We start from the raw sequence: 19137 nt of genomic DNA on the forward strand, positions 1-19137 counted from the left end.
TACAAGAACACTTACCAAGATCCGTTGCCTACACCAAATTGTCCTACTCATCACAAACAGATCACTTCTCACAATGGTGCTCGTTTAGTAAAGTTAGATCAAAGCTTAATCAATGTCTTGCAAGATCACATAATTAGCATTTTATGTAACATAACCAAATATAATAGCGTAGCATAGCAGGCCTATGGGCTAATGTTAACGTTACACCTAACACCTATCCAGATTTTAGGATGGTTAGCTGTGTAGTTAAAAACTGAGCCACTAGGCAGGATATACACTTTCAATTAAACAAAATACAACAAAGATGAACAGTTTGTTAATACCATGTGCTCCAAATCACTCAAGTTCTTGCTGCGCCACAGAATTATGTCTGCTAATACAGGACAAGTAAGGGCCCAGTGCATTACATTTGTATTTGATGTAATTATTTTAATTAATCCCGATTTCAGGGGCGCTTTAGCATCCCCAGCACCCCTTCTTCCGCAGCTATGAGACCAACCAGAAAATATGGAGCTGAACAATATGGGGAGACACTCATTGAGATTTGTCTCATTGAAAAACAAATGAGTCCAACATGCATGATTAAATAAGATACTCCATAGTATTCGGATATTGGTCTATGTATAGTAAACAGACAGTGTAGGAAATGATCCTCACATTAAATAGAAATGTTTATCACAAAATGCAAAAAAGACCGTGTTAAGGTATTTATTTACAGAGATTAACAATCACTTCAATGCCACGTGTCCCGAAGAGACAATACAATGCTCATCAAATAGACCTAGTCTTTTAAACCATCAGTTTCTCAGAATTACAAATACCACTTTCGCAATGTTGTCAGCCACCTCGAAAAGAATGAAAAGCCACGACTAGGATTTCCTGGTCATATCCGTAAGGGGAAACCTTTGGGTAAAGGTAAAAACATATTGGTTACAATGTAACATTTTGTAGCAGGGCATCTCTCGGACTGACAAGTGACAACATAAAACTGGGGGCGTTGCCTGTTTTTCAAAGCAACACTACACTCATGGTCCCTCTGACAATACGCCACTGAGACAATCATTGCCTTGCAGAGAATAAACATAGAAAACAACTTTTAGCCTATAATAATCCGTTGATTATGCATTGTATGCCAGTGAAACCAACCATGGAAGGAAAAAAAACTACAAAAGATGTGTAAAAATAAAAATCTCAAATAAAGTTCTGTATTTGATAGCGACTAGGCTACTTCTTCCTCGGTGACTTGGCTGGTGGCTTGCTGGCCTTCTTCGGCTTCTTGTTCTTCTGTGCAGCGATCACCTTTTTGACACCCAGCTTCTTCATTTTAGCCGCGGGCTTCTTTGCATCTGGTGCCTTCTTCGGGCTGCTCTTCGCCTTTGGCTTGACGGTTGCCTTCTTGGTAGTCGATGCTTTGGCAGTTTTCGTGGTGGTCTTGGCTGGCTTGGACTGAGTCTTTTTCGGTACCTCTTTCGCGAACTTATCTTCATTGAGCCTGAAGGAACCGTTCGCCCCCATGCCCTTTACTTGGATCAGCGTGTTGTTGAGTACCAGCGCTCGGATAGAATACCGCAGGTAGGTTCGCCCATTCTGCTCATCAAACCAGCTTGCCTTCTTGGCTTCATTATAAATTTTTACCAAAGAGGAACCGCTTCGCTCATTCAACTTTTTGACAGCGTCTAGCACAAGAACACTGTATTTGCCAGGCTTATTCTTTTTTTTCTTATTTTTCTTTTTCTTGGCTGGTTTAGGCCCACTTGCCACTGGAGCCTCCTCCGCGTTTATAGTCACATTCACCTCGCTTTTCACCATGACGTTTACTTTCAAACCAAGGTGAAGTTCTGCAATGCACTGTTATCACCGTCGGGTTTGCTGTGAATGTGGGTGTGTGGTGGATTGGCTTGACTATATAACTACCAAACGGACGTGATTGGGAACAACAACACAGAGTGCGGAAATGGTATGTTGGAATATGTGCTTTTAGATTTTTGTTTGGAGGTGATTTTATCTTAATTGGACAGGTCATTATTTTATAACCAGCAACTTTTCTGAAGCCTAAGCGATGCATTATGTTCTGTATCGCGCTCACATCAGTCCATGTCGAAATCTCAAAGAAAACAGTGAATGAGCAGAGGGCACTCCACACACGCAGCTCCAAATAGGAGGGGGGCACCCACTTCAGGAGAAAAATACTTGAAAACGGTAAATTATTTGACAAAATACTACTTGCAAATCAACAGTGTAGAGTATGGCCATTCGAAATGGATCAATGATATGCCGATTAAATGGAATACCACTGCAACACAAAACGTTTAATTCATGTAAACTAACACAAACGCCCTCGCGTGGCAGCCTATTGACAAATCGAGATTTATTCCCTATCATGCGCGGCACCAATACTATTAAAAGGATCGGACCCTTTTTATTTTCCAATTTTCGTCTAAAATGACATACCCAAATCGAACTGCCTGTAGCTCAGGACCTGGAGCAAGGATATGCATATTCTTGATACCATTTGAAAGGAAACACCTTGAAGTTTGCGTAAATGTGAAATCAATGTAGGAGAATAACACATGCGTTTTTTTTCCATCATCGTTGAAATGCAAGAGAAAGGCCATAATGTACTATTTCAGGTTAGGGGCAATTTAGATTTTGGCCACTAGATGGCAGTGTATGTGCAAATATTTAGACTGATTCAATGAACCATTTAATTTCTGTATAAAATGTTGTATTAAGACTGCCCAAATGTGCCTAATTGGTTTATTAATACATTTGTTCATAATTGTGCACCCTCAATCACATGGAATTCTTCCACTGTAATAGCTACTGTGAATTGGACAGCAAAGTTAGATTAACAAGAAGGTAAGCTTTCTGCCCATATCAGATATGTCTATGTCCTGGGAAATTTTCTTGTTACAACCTCATGCTAATCACATTAGCCTACGTTAGCTCAACTGTCCCTCGGGGGAGGGGGGACACCGATCCTGTAGAGGTTAATTGACCCTGATTATAATGTATCGGCATTCCTAACAAATCCAGTTAATGCACATTATTTTTTATTTTTATTTTTTATTTTACCTTTATTTAACCAGGCAAGTCAGTTAAGAACAAATTCTTATTTTCAATGACGGCCTGGGAACAGTGGGTTAACTGCCTGTTCAGGGGCAGAACGACAGATTTGTACCTTGTCAGCTCGGGGGTTTGAACTCACAACCTTCCGGTTACTAGTCCAACACTCTAACCACTAGGCTACCCTGCCCGGAAAAATCATTTTAAAACGTGGTTCCAATCATACAACATGTAGAGTAGCATTAGGGAGAAAGTATTCATTAAATAACTATGAGCCTATAAGATACGGTAGGGATGACTGGGGATTTTAAAATAACTATAAAACAAGCTCTCTCACCTATTTTACTTCCCATTTGAATAAAAGTGGAGATTGCTAAGCAGTCTTCACAAGTTAATCAAATAAAACATGCTCCCTATATAAACACCATGTCATTCTATCCCATCAACCTTCGCATGCAACCACTCACCAACAGTTTTAAAACACATGGAAATAAATCAACCATAAACAATGGTTATATTCAACATTTTTATTATTACTTTTGAAATCCCAAGACTTACTTTCAACAAATTCATTGGCATAACACTGATTATTTTGTTAAGAGGGCAAATCCTTGGACTGTTTCTTTAATTGATAGGAAGCTCATCCCATTATGTTTCATCTCAACTTGTTTTTTTTTTATTTTTTAAAGACTGTCCCTATTATATCTACACACAATAGTTGCACACAATCAATTAAAGTAATATTAAGCACTCTTGCCATACTGAGCTACCAGCAGACAGAAAAACAGACAGGGAATACAGACATAAGTGGACAGATGTAAATAGGGACAGAGCTGTAATTCTGGTTTTGAAACAAGATGGCTGACAAAGGACATACAGCACATAGTAGCAGTAGTTCTAGTAGTATTAAGTAGCAAATAGTATTATTATCTTATGAAGAAAGTTCTTGTCTTTCATTGTTTGTGTGATCAGCTTCTCTCGTCATTGCCTACGTATAAATATTTCCCCTGCAACATGAGGCTACTAAACCAACCAATGCACTCCAGTCCCTACAAAGGGCGTAGTTAGCCTTCTGTTTTCTATTTTTATAGCATCAACAGGCTTCCTAGGGGTAGTAGAGAAGTATGGTGGGAGTAGTATTGTTGTTGGTCTAGCCGACACTGCTCAAATCAGAGTTCAACGTTTAAATCCACCCCCCCCCCCCAAAAACAAAAAAAACAGTAAAACAACAAAGTGCAAAACAAGTATAAGCTTCTGATGGCTTAAACTTAGACAGCCAATAAGAACAAAAATAACTTCTAATTCAGCTGATTATTTGACAAGAGCTAGGTAGGCAATATAGAACTTCAAGTCAAAACTAATTCCTGATAAACAGAAAATACAGGATAAGAAGTATCAGGACAATGACACAAAGATATCATAATCATGTAAAAAAGCATCAGCCATCACTTCTAGAGTTCCCCACTGCATTCTTAGGACATGGCTCCATCTGGTCCCCCCAATTTGAGAGGCCAAGAGGGGACACAGTTAGACAGGGTGGGTGGGCCAGGTTGTGGGTTCACTCATGATATGGATTCAGGAACAGGCAGGCAGGGATCTACAAATTCTTCTCTCGTGATCTTTGATCATTGGAATGTGTGTTAGGGGTGCATGTGAGGAGCAATATACTCATTGTGTGTGTAACTGGGAACTTAGTGTGATTATGGTAGGAGGGGGATGTGACATGGGTGCAGAGACCAGAGATGCAGTCTTTTCCCTAAAGGGGAGCAGGTGAGGAGAGAGAAGGGTTTTCCAGAAAGCCAGACAGAAGATAGTCCATGTTCCCCCTCAGCAGGTGCAGGCCTCTGCTGAAGTCTTTGCTCTGTCATTCCTGTCTAGCTTGATGGGCTCCGGGAATTCATTATACAGCTCCACCTCAGTTTCCTAATAAGAAGAAGAAGAAACAAAAAGAGGGAATGAGGATGAGAAGATGGAGAAACCGGAATCTAAGTTTTGCTCTTCTACTTAAGTTCCCAACCGCCCAAAAAAGGTAAACACCAAAAACCCAAAACACCCATTCCCTCTCCTGGACACCCACCTGTTTGAGGGCGTTGCGTGCAATGGTCTGGAAGGCCTGCTCTACGTTGATGGCCTCCTTGGCACTGGTCTCAAAGTAGGGGATGTTGTTCTTACTCTGACACCATGCCTGAGCCCGCTTGGTCGTCACCTGGGTGTGGGTGGAAAGACATTCACAAACATCAGATGAGATCAATGAGGAGACCAGGGTTGGGCTCAATTCCAATTGAGGGCAGTCAATTCAGGAAGAAAACTGAAATTCCAATTCAATGATTGAAAAAGTGGCAACATTAATACTTTGAAACACATACATTAGATAATACCCTGCAACTAAGAAATTATTAATCATATGTATTAAAAACACCAGTGGAGATGACATTAGCAACAGTAGCATGAGGTCCTGTAACTTGAGATGTTTTAACACCTATAACAATCTGTCACCCACCTGTCTGTTCTCCAGGTCGATCTTGTTGCCTAGCACCACAAAAGGAAAGTTCTCGGGGTCTCTGGGACTGGCCTGGATCAGGAACTCGTCCCTCCAGCTGTCTAGAGTCTTGAAGGTGTTGGGGGCAGTTACGTCAAACACCAGCACACAACAGTCTGCCCCACGGTAGAACGCCACACCCAGAGACTGGAACCTCTCTTGCCCTGCCGTGTCCCAGATCTGACCATGAGGACAGGTGGAGGGAGCGACGAAAGGAAAGGGAGGGAGGGAAACAGTGACAGAAGGCAAGAGGATTAACTATTGTTGGGCAACATATTTTCTGAACTAAGATCTTAAACTAATCCCACTCACTGTGTCATGTAATCAGCCATGTTTGGTTGCCACTTCATGAAGTTAGCATCAGTGCTACCAAAAGAGTACTTTATAAATCAACTTTTGATCAAATCACACCGATCACCCATTGGCGTGACAAGTTGTTTGCCTTTCCTCAGTATGTAATCACTATTACAATATTGTCGTTAATGAACTTTGGGTCGTCTTCATTTGGGCAATAGCAATTCAGTAAAGTTACTTTTTCTTGTGCCAGTTTTCCTGTTCCCTGTTATTAAAAACACCCATTTGGGCCTGTAGCCATTTCTGTAGACTTAAATGGAACTTTATCAATTAGACTTGATACTCCTCTGGATCTTGAGGAATAAGTGGAGGAGAATGTCAATCCATCCCAAACTCACCCAGACCTTTCACTTTCGATTGCTGATAGGTGAGTTTCTTGAAAAAAAAAAAAAAATGTTGGCGTTCTTTTTCAAATAATAAAATTCTATTATTTTGGCTGGTTGCACAATTCCATTGACATTCCATGACACACATGTTAATGCATTCATATCTTAAGTATTATCCACGACACATGATATTGAGATGAGTCTTTATATATTGACTCCATACATTGTGTTGAAACACTAGAAAACAGCTACAATGAAAATAGAACTTATAAATCCTCAGGCTTCTTAGTGGACATGAAAAATAAAACAAATCCCTCATGTTCCTTTTTCACTTCCTCCCCTTTGATGCTTCCTGCATGAATCTGTCCTGTTGCACAGGTGAAAGAGCAACCTTATTGGTGCATCCATTGTAGTCATTCCCCGTAATGCAAGTTAAATGGTCAGTGACTATGTCTCTATGAAATACAAAGAAAGTATATGTACAGTCTTGGCCAGACTTAAATGCATTCTAGTCAACCACAAATGTCCAACTTTAAGTAAGGCGTGTTATGAAGAACAAAATTCATAATAATACAACTTATGGTTCCATTGGTAAGTCCAATATAGACTCAGCGACCAGTTAATTAGGTACACCACCCAGTTCACGAAAATGGTTCACTCCTACAGACAGTGAGTCATGTGGCCGTAGCTTGCCATATAAAGCAGGCAAACAGGCATTGAGGCATTTAGTTACTGTTCGATTGAACATTAGCATGGGCAAAATGAATGACCTAAGCGACTTTGAGCATAGTATGATCGTCGGTGCCAGGCGCGCCGGTTCCAGTATCTCAAACGTTCGGCCTCCTGGGCTTTTCACGCACGACAGTGTCTAGGGTTTACCAAGAATGGTGCGACAAACAAAAAAATATCCAGTCAGCGGCAGTCCTGTGGGCTAAAACAGTTAGTTGACAAGAAGGAGAACGTCAAGAATCGTGCAAGCCAACAGGCGTGCCACAAACAGGCAAATAACAGGGCAGAACAACAGGTGTGCCGAAAGGCATCTTGGAACACACAACTCGCCGGTCCTTGTCACGGATGGGCTATTGCAGCAGATGACCACACATATAAATTAAAAACAAGTAGAAGCAGCTCCAGTGGGCATGCGATCACCAACAATAGACAATTGAGGAGTGAGAAAACGTTGCTTGGTCCGCCGAATCCCGGTTCCTGTTTTGTCATGCTGATGGCAGAGTCAGGATTTGGCCATGAGTCCATGGCCCCATCCTGCCTGGTGTCAACAGTACATGCTGGTGGTGGAGTAAAGGTGTGGGGAATGTTTTCCTGGCACACGTTAAGTCCCTTGATACCAACTGAGCAACGTTTCCACACCCCAGAGAATTCAGGCTGTTCTGGATGCAAAGGGGGTCCGACCTGATACTAGATGGACGTATCTAATAAACTGGCCACATAACGGAGAAATTGATATATTCATTGAAAAATGTGTTAAGTGGGAAACATATCATCTCATGCAGATATATATATATTGTTTAATCAAATACATAAATCAGTATGTGTAATCTCCAACAACTGGTCTGGGTTGCTGCGTGTTCAGCTTCCATACCCATTCTCAACAGCTGGAGACTGAGTGTAAATACTATGTCCATGCTAGTCAACTAGTATAATTAGTGTTTTTTAGGTAAATATAGTGATTATTATTAAGGAGTCCTGGCTGGTTCTGCCTTCTGAGATACATGAGACACTTTTAAAAGCCAAGTGAAAGGAATAGGTTATTCCTCCCAGGGCCTAGAACAAGAGGAAAACATAAAAAGCACTTGCCATCACTGTGATAATTGAAAATAAAATTAATTTGACTATTTAGGCACCATTACAGTATATTAAGCCATTTTTTCCCCCAACTTTCCAAATTATTCTCCAACTAAATAAATACAACACAGATACAGGCCCATACCCACTGGAGTAGTCGACAGTTCCGTTGTACTGAACACAACCACATGTGGGGAGCACTTGTTTTGACCCACCGGGGGACAGAACAGGCAGATCACTAAGAGTGATGGTATCATGACTTGTAATATTAAATCAACATCAGTGCCCGAACCAAAGCGCGTGCGTCCATTTATTCATCTGATTTTCAGAATTTACCGGCTACATGTTCAGTTGACCTAGCTACATTTCTTGTACATTCCACTTTAGGATTCAGTTAATGAATACATTTCGATATAACTGTCCAACAAAGAGCTCAAAATATTAATCGAAAAGGTGCATAATTGTGGGCTTTGCGCACGCACATAGCTGCTTGTTTTTATCCCTCTTTTATAAAAGACACGTAATGACAACATGTGTCCACTTTAATAACATTTTTCAATTCAAATATCAATTTCTCCATTATCATGCCTTAATCTCTTTGTCCCTATAGTTAAGGAACTTTGCGATGATACCCCTTGGTTTAGCTGCTTGTGTTCCCTCTCAGGCCGCTTGTTCGATGTGCTCGTCTGATTGTGGGAGCCTGTGTGAAGTTCTCCTGGCCCAGTATTTGTGGTATTAACTTTCAGGAATTCTTTCATTCTGGTTCAAATCAAATGTTTGTCACGTGCACCAAATACAACAGGTGTAGTAGACCTTACAGTGAAACGCTTACTTACAGGCTTTAACCAATAGTGCAAAAAAGGTATTAGGTGAACAATAGGTAAGTAAAGAAATAAAACAGTAAAAAGACAGGATATATACAGTAGCTAGGCTATAAAAGTAGCGAGGTTACATACAGACACTGGTTAGTCAGGCTGATTGAGGTAGTATGTAGATATGGTTAAAGTGACTATGCATATGATAAACAGAGAGGAGCAGCAGCGTAAAAAGAAGGGTTGGGGGGCACACAATGCAAATAGTCCAGGTAGCCATTTCAGGAGTCTTATGGCTTGGGGGTAAAAACTGTTGAGAAGCCTTTTTGTCCTAGACTTGGCACTCCAGTACCGCTTGCCATGCGGTAGTAGAGAGAACAGTCTATGACTGGGGTGGCTGGGGTCTATGACAATTTTTAGGGCCTTCCTCTGACACCGCCTGGTGTAGAGGTCCTGGATGGCAGGCAGCTTAGCCCCAGTGATGTATTGGGCCATACGCACTACCCTCTGTAGTGCCTTGCTGTCAGAGGCCGAGCAATTGCCGTACCAGGCAGTGATGCAACCAGTCAGGATGCTTTCGATGTTGCAGCTGTAGAACCTTTTGAGGATCTCAGGACCCATGCAAAATCTTTAGTTTCCTGAGGGGGAATAGGCTTTGTCGTGCCCTCTTCACAGCTGTCTTGGTGTGTTTGGACCATTCTATTTTGTTGATGTGGACACCGAGGAACTTGAAGCTCTCAACCTGCTCCACTACAGCCTCGTCGATGAGAATGGGGGCGTGCTCGTCCTCCTTTTCCTGCAGTCCACAATTATCTCCTTAGTCTTGGTTACGTTGAGGGATAGGTTGTTATTATGGCACCACCCAGCCAGGTCTATGACCTCCTCCCTATAGGCTGTCTCCTCGTTATCAGGCCTACCACTATTGTGTCGTCTGCAAACTTAATGATGGTGTTGGAGTCATGCCTGGCCATGCAGTCATGGGTGAACAGGGAGTACAGGAGGGGACTGAGCACACACTCCTGGGGAGCTCCAGTGTTGAGGATCAGTGTGGCAGATGTGTTGCTACTTACCCTCACCACCTGGGGGCAGCCCGTCAGGAAGTCCAGGATCCAGTTGCAGAGGGAGGTGTCTAGTCCCAGGATCCTTGGCTTAGTGATGAGCTTTGAGGGTACTATGGTGTAGAACGCTGAGCTGTAGTCAATGAATAGCATTCACATAAATGTTCCTTTTGTCCAGGTGGGAAAGGGCAGTGTGGAGCGCAATAGAGATTGCATCATCTGTGGATCTGTTTGGGTGGTATGCATATTGGAGTGGGTCTAGGGTTTCTGGGATAATGGTGTTGATGTGAGCCATTACCAACCTTTCAAAGCACTTCATGGCTACGGACGTGAGTGCTACGGGTCTGTAGTCATTTAGGCAAGTTGCCTTTATGTTCTTGGGCACAGGGACTATGGTGGTCTGCTTGAAACATGTTGGTATTACAGCTTTCGGGGAAATTTACAAAATTAACATTTGAACGGCAACTGAAGTCAATTTCAGTAAGCCCCGTAATTATGTATTTTTGTTCACACCTGGTTCTCTGGAGCTTTTCTCATGCAATTTTCTCCATGGTTAACCCGGTTTCGGCCTCCACCACGCATTTTCCCAGTATTTAAAAGGGTATTTTAGTAAAGAAAGGGAATGCCAAACAGATCACCTTACCTCACGGTCGCCATACTGGAATTCCAGGCCAAGACTTCTCCTGTCCTTATAATATTGTCAATTAATCTGTGTGCCTGTCTGGCACTTCTGATGTGTCTTCTCGGCCTGAAAATGTCTGTTGTGCTCCTATGTTATACTGTTAATATGGTGTCAGCCAGGCTGTGCGGTTTATATGGTGACGTTATTAATAGATATTGTCGCTATGATAGTGGTGCTGTGGCCATGTTTCTGTACCTGCATTGTGACGAGCCGATCGTCCACCATCACCTCCTTGGTCAGGAAGTCAGCTCCTATTGTAGCTTTGTACTGGTTACTGAACTTCCTATTCACATACTGGTTCATCAGGGAGGTCTTCCCAACTCTTGAGAGGGAGATAGAGATGAAGGGGGGGGGGGGGACAATCAGGGGAGAGAGGTGTTAAAGATAAATTAATAGCTGTTGTTCAACATGACTGCATTATTCCATCTATCTATTCAGTCCTAATGGTGAAAGAGAAACCATGACTGATGCCTCGAGACAAAATCAATAAGGTACAGAGAGAGACACCAGACACCAGTAAAACCCCATCAGAGGTGCCCCACACACTGTCCAGAGTTCTCCTCTGCAGTGCTGAGCATGCAGTGGCACAATGAGAATACAGCAGCATCAGATTACAGTGTGAAAGAGAGAGGGGGAGGAAAAGTGAAATAAAAAAAGTCATAAATCAAATGGATACATACAGTGCCTTTAGAAAGTATTCACACCCCTTAACTTTTTCCACATTTTGTTGCATTACAGCCTGAATTGAAAAATGACACTTTCTTTAGTCACTGGCCTATACACAATACCCCATCATGTCAAAGTGGAATTATGTTTTTAGAAATGTTTACAAACTAATAAAAAATCCAAAGCTGAAATGTCTTGAGTCAATAAGTACTCAACCCCTTTGTTATGGAAAGCCTAAATACGTTCAGGAGTAAAAATGTGTTTAACAAGTCACATAATAAGTTGCATTCTGACGACCTCATCTCTGTACCCCAGACAGACATGCAGATAACTGTAAGGTCCTTCAGCCAGGCAGTGAATTTCAAATACAGATTCAACCACAAAGACCAGGGAGGTTTTCCAATGCCTTGCAAAGAAGGGCACCTATTGGTAGATTAAAAAATATAAGCAGACACTGAATATCTCTTTGAGCATGGTGGAGTTATTAATAACAATTTGGATGGTGTATCAATCCCTATTACTAGCCTGTTCAACCTCTCTTTCGTGTCATCTGAGATTCCCAAAGATTGGAAAGCAGCTGCGGTCATCCCCCTTTTCAAAGGGGGGGGGGGGCACTCTTGACCCAAACTGCTACAGACCTATATCTATCCTACCCTGCCTTTCTAAATGTCTTCGAAAAGCCAAGTCAACAAACAGATTACCGACCATTTCGAATCCACCATACCTTCTCCGCTATGCAATCTGGTTTCAGAGCTGGTCATGGGTGCACCTCAGCCACGCTCAAGGTCCTAAACAATATCTTAACCGCCATCGATAATAAACAATACTGTGCAGCCGTATTCATTGACCTGGCCAAGGCTTTCGACTCTGTCAATCACCACATCCTCATCTGCAGACTCGACAGCCTTGGTTTCTCAAATGATTGCCTCGCCTGATTCACCAACTACTTATCTGATAGAGTTCAGTGTGTCAAATCGGAGGGTCTGTTGTCCGGGCCTCTGGCAGTCTCTATGGGGGGACCACAGGGTTCAATTCTTGGACCGACTCTCTTCTCTGTATACTACAATGATGTCGCTCTTGCTGCTGGTGAGTCGATGATCCACCTCTACGCAGACGACACCATTCTGTATACTTCTGGCCCTTCTTTGGACACTGTGTTAACAACCCTCCAGGCGAGCTTCAATGAGATACAACTCTCCTCCGTGGCCTCCAATTGCTCTTGAATACAAGTAAAACTAAATGCATGCTCTTCAACCAATCGCTGCGTGCACCTGCCCGCCTGTCTAACATCACTACTCTGGAAGGCTCTGACTTAGAATATGTGGACAACTACAAATACCTAGGTGTCTGGTTAGACTGTAAACTCTCCTTCCAGACTCACATCAAACATCTCCAATCCAAAGTTAAATCTAGAATTGGCTTCCTATTTCACAACAAAGCATCCTTCACTCATGCTGCCAAACATACCCTTGTAAAACTGACCATCCTACCAATCCTCAACTTCGGCGATGTCATTTACAAAATAGCCTCCAATACCCTACTCAATCAATTGGATGCAGTCTATCACAGTGCCATCCGTTTTGTCACCAAAGCCCAATATACTACCCACCACTGCGACCTGTACGCTCGTTGGCTGGCCCTCGCTTCATACTCGTCGCCAAACCCACTGGCTCCAGGTCATCTACAAGACCCTGCTAGGTAAAGTCCCCCCTTATCTCAGCTCGCTGGTCATCATAGCAGCTCCCACCTGTAGCACGCGCTCCAACAGGTATATCTCTCTGGTCACCCCCAAAACCAATTCTTCCTTTGGCCGCCTCTCCTTCCAGTTCTCTGCTGCCAATGACTGGAACGAACTACAAACATCTGAAACAGGAAACACTTATCTCCCTCACAAGTTAAGCACCAGCTGTCAGAGCAGCTCACAGATTACTGCACCTGTACATAGCCCATCTATAAATTAGCCCAAACAACTACCTCTTTCCCTACTGTATTTATTTATTTAGCTCCTTTGCACCCCATTATTTATATCTCTACTGTGCACATTCTTCCACTGCAAATCTACCATTCCAGTGTTTTAATAAAAATATTGTATTTACGTTGCCACCATGGCCTTTTTTTTTGCCTTAACCTCCCTTCTCACCTCATTTGCTCACATTGTATATAGACTTATTTTTCCACTGTTTTATTGACTGTGTTTGTTTTACTCCATGTGTAACTCTGTTGTTGTATGTGTCGAACTGCTATGCTTCATCTTGGCCAGGTCGCAATTGTAAATGAGAACTTGTTCTCAACTTGCCTACCTGGTTAAATAAAGGTGAAATAAATAATAAATAAATAAATAAATATATATATTTAAATACACCCAGTCACTACAAAGATACAGGCGTCCTTCCTAACGCAGTTGCCGGAGAGGAAGGAAACCGCTCAGGGATTTCACCATGAGGACGATAGTGACTTTAAAACAGTTACAGAGTTTAATGACTGTGATAGGAGAAAACTGAGGATGGATGAACCATGTTATAGTTACTCCACAATACTAACCTAATTGGCAGAGTGAAAAGAAGGTTGCCTGTACAGATATTCCAAAACAGGCATCCTGTTTGCAACAAGGCACTAAAGTAATACTGTAAAAGAAATGTGGCAAAGCAATTAACCATATGTCCTGAATACAAAGTGATACATTTGGGGCAAATCTAATACAACACATTACCAAGTACCACTGTCTATATTTTCAAGCATAGTGGTGGCTGCATCATGTTATGGGTATGCTTGTAATCATTAGGACTGGGGAGTTCAGGATCGAAAAATAAAACAGGATGGAGCTAAGCACAGGCAAAATCCTTGATAAAAACCTGGTTGTCTGCTTTCCAACAGACACTGGGAGACAAATTCACCTTTCAGCAGGACAATAGCCTAAAAACACAAGGCCACAGCTACACTGGAGTTGCTTACCAAGAAGACAGTGATTGTTCCTAATTGGTCGAGTTTCAGTTATGACTTAAATCTGCTTGAAAATCCATGGCAAGACCTGAAACTGCTTGTCTAGCAATGATCAACAACAATCTTGATAAGAATAAATGGGCAAATGCTGCAGAATCCAGGTGTGGACAGCTCTTAGGGACTTACCCAGAAAGACTCACAGATGTTATCGCTGCCAAAGGTGATTCTAACACTCAGGGGGTTGAATACTTATTTAATGAAGATAGAGGAAGAAAATGCTTTTTGTGTAGATCGTTGACAAAACAAATAACAATTCAATCCATTTTAATCTCACTTTGTAACGCAACAAAATGTGGAAAAAGTTAAGGGGTGTGAATTAGGCTTGGGCGGTATACCAGGGCATTTGGAAATAGCCACGGGATGGTTTTTTCAATACCATTGTAACTATTTATTTGACCTTTTTCAATACCTTTTAATATTTGTAGCTATTTAAGTAAATATCTGCAGTCAACTTGTGCAATCCGTTAGGAGATAAAGCAGATTACGTTCTTCATTTCCCCTGTCACATTATGAAGCTTACCATAGTTTCCCAGAACAGTTGGAAATAGCACAACAGGAGAAAGCGGGAGGAGCAGGTGAGTCCAGCTGTGTATCGACAGGAGTCTAATTTTATATTGAAAGTCAGTGTTTTTTTGCTTCAACAGAGTGATCAGGCACGTGCAACTATACTGTACCTGAGAAAAGTAGCTAAACATCAGTCAGAGCGCAAAATTTGTCTGATGCCGAGAAGAAATAACATTAAGAAGCATTTTACATCTGCGTTTATAGAATGCAGCAAGATTCTGCATTTAAAGCGACCCCTAATTTGAACTTGCTAGTTATCCAAGTAAGTGACTGAATTAATAAGGTGACTGGGCACCGTGTTGTGTCACTGTCTGCCGTGTTTGACAAGTTAAAGCCATTCGGATGAGTTATTTGTACAGCTGCCACCATCTTGATTTCCTTTCATTTTTTCTCCTCTACATTCTAGGCCCGTATTCTCCTCCAAGCAGAGCAAGCAGGCCAATTGCCCTTGCGGCTCCAGACTGCACACAGACACAGCGTTGTACACATGCTGCTCCAGAGTCAGTACTGTTCTTCCTCAGACAGGCAGGCGTCAAAACTTTGTTCATTTGTACAATTTCTCTCGTTCACATTCACTTGTAAAGAGGGCCAAACTCACCAAAAAGTACATTCAGTAGCTCCTACCTAAATATGCATAACTGAGCTGGATTGCCTGTCTTTGCCATTTGTTTATTTTTAGCTAACAGCCTCCATGGAAATGCAATATTACTTGTGCTAATTTTGTTAGCATTCTGGTAATAAAAACACCCAATGTTTTTTTTGCGTTTTTTTGGTGACCCCTTGTGTACTAAACTAGTAATACCTTATATCCGGGATGAAAGGACAGCATGACGGTATGAAAATCTGGATACCGGCGAACCCTAGTGTGAATACTTTCTGAAGGCACTGTAGATGTGTGGGACAACCAACCAACAGCAGTCTGGTTGGACAGGAAGACTGTAGTAAGCTGTAGTTCTAATGAATCTGGCACACCCAAACTGCATTCTCTGATCAAACTAGAAGACTAAACACTGTGGTCAAACAGAAAGAGAACACCAATACTCAGGGGCTTACCCAGAATCCCCCAGGATGATGACTTTCAGGAGCACTTTCTTCCTGGATGTCATTCTGTCGAGTCTGAGGAAAGACCACACACACAAAAATCAGGGTTGTGTCCCAATAATCTCCCCTTCGTGTGTACTCATTCACTACTCCCTACCAATTTAAAAGCCTTTAATTGGTGTAGGCCTAGAGGGAGTTTCCTTTTAAATCCCTAAAGGTTAGTGAAAAAGCACATTTTCAGTATGATACTCCTGGGATACGTACCATAATGAAGAACGAATGTGGTGCCCCAGGGCAAAATTTGTTTGACACCACTGCCCTACCTAAAAACCAAAAGTCGTTATTGCAAGTATATTGACTTGATTTTTATCTAGATATCTTATATTCCAATAGTTTCAAACTGATCGTTGGGGTTGAAATCCATAGCTCTGCACAATGAGTGTATGACAATGCTATAATGTGTGTGATTTAGCAATCTGTGTGTAGAATCAGGGCTATTCCAATGAGCCAATCAGACATGAGCTCCATTCATTCCAGTCATGCGTTCCCTAAGCTACTGGCCAAGTCACGAGTAAGACATCATTAATTCGCTCTCTTAACACACACAGGAAGTGAGTCTGAGGACTAGATCATGTTTCCTGTTACAGAGGCTAGAGAATGACCCAACCATAAAACTCTACTCTTTCCCAATCACTTGCAGGGTGTCCATTCCCAGACTGTAGTTTTAATAAGTAATTGCAATTACACTTCAATACTACTGCCATACTCCCAACTTCTGAGGGCATACTCTCTCAATGGAGCCATAGAGAAGGCACACACCTGGTGCAGTGTCATTGGAGCGAACCATGTCCGCCCAGCCTAGTCCTATCATCATAAAAAAGCTACCCAAAGCTATACTGAAACAACGACATGAGTGACCCATTCAAATTCAGTGTATTTATCATGGGAAACAACAACGTAGCAGCCAGGCCAACAGTCAGCTTAATAGAGCCTGACCAACTTATCAGTTGACTGATATTATCAGCTGATATTAGCCTTTTACGAATGTATTTGTATCTGCATTTAATCCACCGAAAACACTCGGGGGGAAAAAATGCAGTTCTTCATTGTTGGTCCAGAAGAGAGCTCTATTTACATGGCTATTAGCCCATCTTTCCTTAGCATGCTACAGCAAGACTGGACACCATCGTCCAAAACAACGACACCAGTCAGAGAGAAGAGTGAACTAACTGTTACCGCTTCTACTGTGAGTGCTGAGTAGATAGAAGCTTGACAGCTCAATAAAGTGACAAAAATGCACACTGGCCTTATACTGTTATGTGAAGAGTTATGGTAGTGTGTTGGGTGTCAGGACAAACAATGGATGCTCTGCCCAAATATAAAGCAAATGCTGTGCTAAGAACGTTCAACTCTGTGGTAAGGTTAAAGGGATACTTTAGGATGATTGCCTTTTTATGTACTTCCCCAGAGTCAGATGAACTCCTGGATACCATTTGTATGTCTTGGTGTCCAGTATGAAGGAAGTTAGAGGTAGTTTCACGAGCCAATGCTAAAAAGCATTAGCGCAATGACTGGAAGTCTATGAGTATCTGCTAGCAGATACATCTTGGGATGTCCCTACCCCAGAATGTCGGCCCAGTTCCATCTCGCTCTATACTGCCGGCCACTGGGTTTCCTCTCCTCACCATGGTAAGGAGTGGAAATTCTAACTGGATGCTCCAGATTTAAACATATGGTGAAACAGCTGGCTGCTTGTCTTATCTGTGGTATGGCTGTGTTCACTCAGGATGCCAATTCTGATCTTTTCCCACTAATTGGTCTTTTGACCAATCACATCAGATTTTTTCACATCAAATATTTTTCAGAGATGATCTGATTGGTCAAAGGAACAATTAGTGAAAAACGATCAGAATTGGCTGCCTGTGTAGAAGCAGTCATATTTGCCTAGATTGTAATGGAACTATTGTAGATCCAACACTCCAACTGAAAATAACCAACATGTTTCTTGTAACACCCCAGTCATCGCCTTCTAATCTGCAACCCATGACACTATACTCTAGAAGTCGGAACACATGGGCTAAAGATTTTCCCAAGCTCAGGTAGCTGCCGAAAAGGAATTTGTTTTAAAATCGCCTCATTTGCATACGACATACCAAGTGCAACATATCTAACAAACAATGCGACACACACACTCCGTAAATCAGTTTCCTTTTACTCAGAATCCTAAAATAAGGGTGGCTCTTTTTGCTGTCTGACATGCACTAATGCAATGCACCCACCACCTGATTCACATACATGCAAGGACGGACACACTCCCGCACACAATCTATCCGTCTCTTTGACCCATCCCCTCTAGGCTCTCTTAAAACGACGTCCGATATAGTTATCCGTAAGGTACAGAACATCATACATTTGCGACTCGGTTGTTGCCGGACACGACGCCATGGTTCGACTTGTACACCGCGACCGTCCCCGACCTATTGCTAAATGAGTCTGCAAGAGAAGCCGCCCCACTGACGGTCACACATTTCTCACATTCCCCCTGTCGCGTCGGTAAACAAGCGCTTAGTAAGAAATAATGACCCTCATAAGTTGCTGTCATAGCTAGCTAATGTTACATCATATAACTTACCTTCAACTTCCAACACACCAGAACGCTGTTTTCCGACTTGCTGTCTCAGGACAGCCTATTTTTACTGGATTTGAATAAATGTCTCAGGCTAGCAAGCTAGCCAGATAAAATGTTAATGTTCAGACTTGGTGGCCGTTGCTTATCGCTCTGATATCCAGCTTCCCGATTAGTATTTCCAGACTCTCTCCACGGTAATTTAAATACAAATATCTAGCTATAGTTTCAGTTCCGATTTGGTTGGCTTGTACCTTTTGCTCTGGCTTCTTTCTCAGAGGTTCTTTCCTAGACTGATTTTTTTCCTCCCCTCTTTCACTTCCTCCAAAACAACTATTGCGTCATTGCTCTAAAACGTTTCACGCAACAAACAGGATACACCACGCCCACTTTAATAACTGCATCAGGGGTGCATCTTTAGCAAGGTTGCAAATACCTTGGCTTTGACTGTACCAAATATAGACAAAGACAGACGCAATGATGACATGTTTACTCCACGACTGCCCAGATGCAAATTAAATCCATTTTTGGAAGTTCTCCAAATTGCAATACCACATTTCATCTGATATAACATTCCAGTCTAAACAGCACCATGAGCAG

The 19137-nt window shown here is 42.2% G+C and overlaps 2 protein-coding genes across 3 annotated transcripts; both read right to left on the reverse strand.

Moving 5' to 3' along the window:
• Positions 1–692: 692 nt before the first annotated feature.
• LOC110494294 (histone H1.10) lies at positions 693–1895 on the reverse strand. The gene has a single exon (XM_021569240.2). The coding sequence runs from the start codon at positions 1807–1809 to the stop codon at positions 1225–1227; it is 585 nt and encodes a 194-aa protein (XP_021424915.2). The 5' UTR covers positions 1810–1895; the 3' UTR covers positions 693–1224.
• A 1683-nt stretch (positions 1896–3578) lies between these two features.
• LOC110494293 (ras-related protein rab7) lies at positions 3579–18892 on the reverse strand. 2 transcript variants are annotated; one of them, XM_036950378.1, is made up of 7 exons: positions 18544–18880; positions 16176–16234; positions 15924–15986; positions 10836–10962; positions 5567–5785; positions 5144–5272; positions 3579–4989 (listed from the first exon to the last, which is right to left on the reverse strand). In XM_036950378.1, the coding sequence occupies exons 3-7, from the start codon at positions 15974–15976 to the stop codon at positions 4894–4896; spliced, it is 624 nt and encodes a 207-aa protein (XP_036806273.1). In that variant the 5' UTR covers positions 15977–15986; positions 16176–16234; positions 18544–18880; the 3' UTR covers positions 3579–4893. The 2 variants fall into 2 exon arrangements, with proteins under 2 accessions (XP_036806273.1, XP_021424914.1); XM_021569239.2 differs by lacking the exon at positions 16176–16234 and having other exon boundaries at positions 18544–18892.
• Between the last annotated feature and the right edge of the window lie 245 nt (positions 18893–19137).

The sequence above is a fragment of the Oncorhynchus mykiss genome, chromosome 17 (genome assembly GCF_013265735.2).
Source record: "Oncorhynchus mykiss isolate Arlee chromosome 17, USDA_OmykA_1.1, whole genome shotgun sequence".
In the NCBI taxonomy this organism is placed as follows: domain Eukaryota; kingdom Metazoa; phylum Chordata; class Actinopteri; order Salmoniformes; family Salmonidae; genus Oncorhynchus; species Oncorhynchus mykiss.

Coding starts and splice junctions, on each gene's coding strand:
- LOC110494293 (XM_021569239.2), bottom strand. CDS start 15,976: ATGACATCCAGGAAGAAAGTGCTCCTGAAAGTCATCATCCTGGGGGAT. Junction 5,273..5,566: donor TCGACCTGGAGAACAGACAG/GTGGGTGACAGA, acceptor ACCCACACCCAG/GTGACGACCAAGCGGGCTCA. Junction 4,990..5,143: donor CACGCAACGCCCTCAAACAG/GTGGGTGTCCAG, acceptor TCTTCTTATTAG/GAAACTGAGGTGGAGCTGTA.
- LOC110494294 (XM_021569240.2), bottom strand. CDS start 1,809: ATGGTGAAAAGCGAGGTGAATGTGACTATAAACGCGGAGGAGGCTCCA.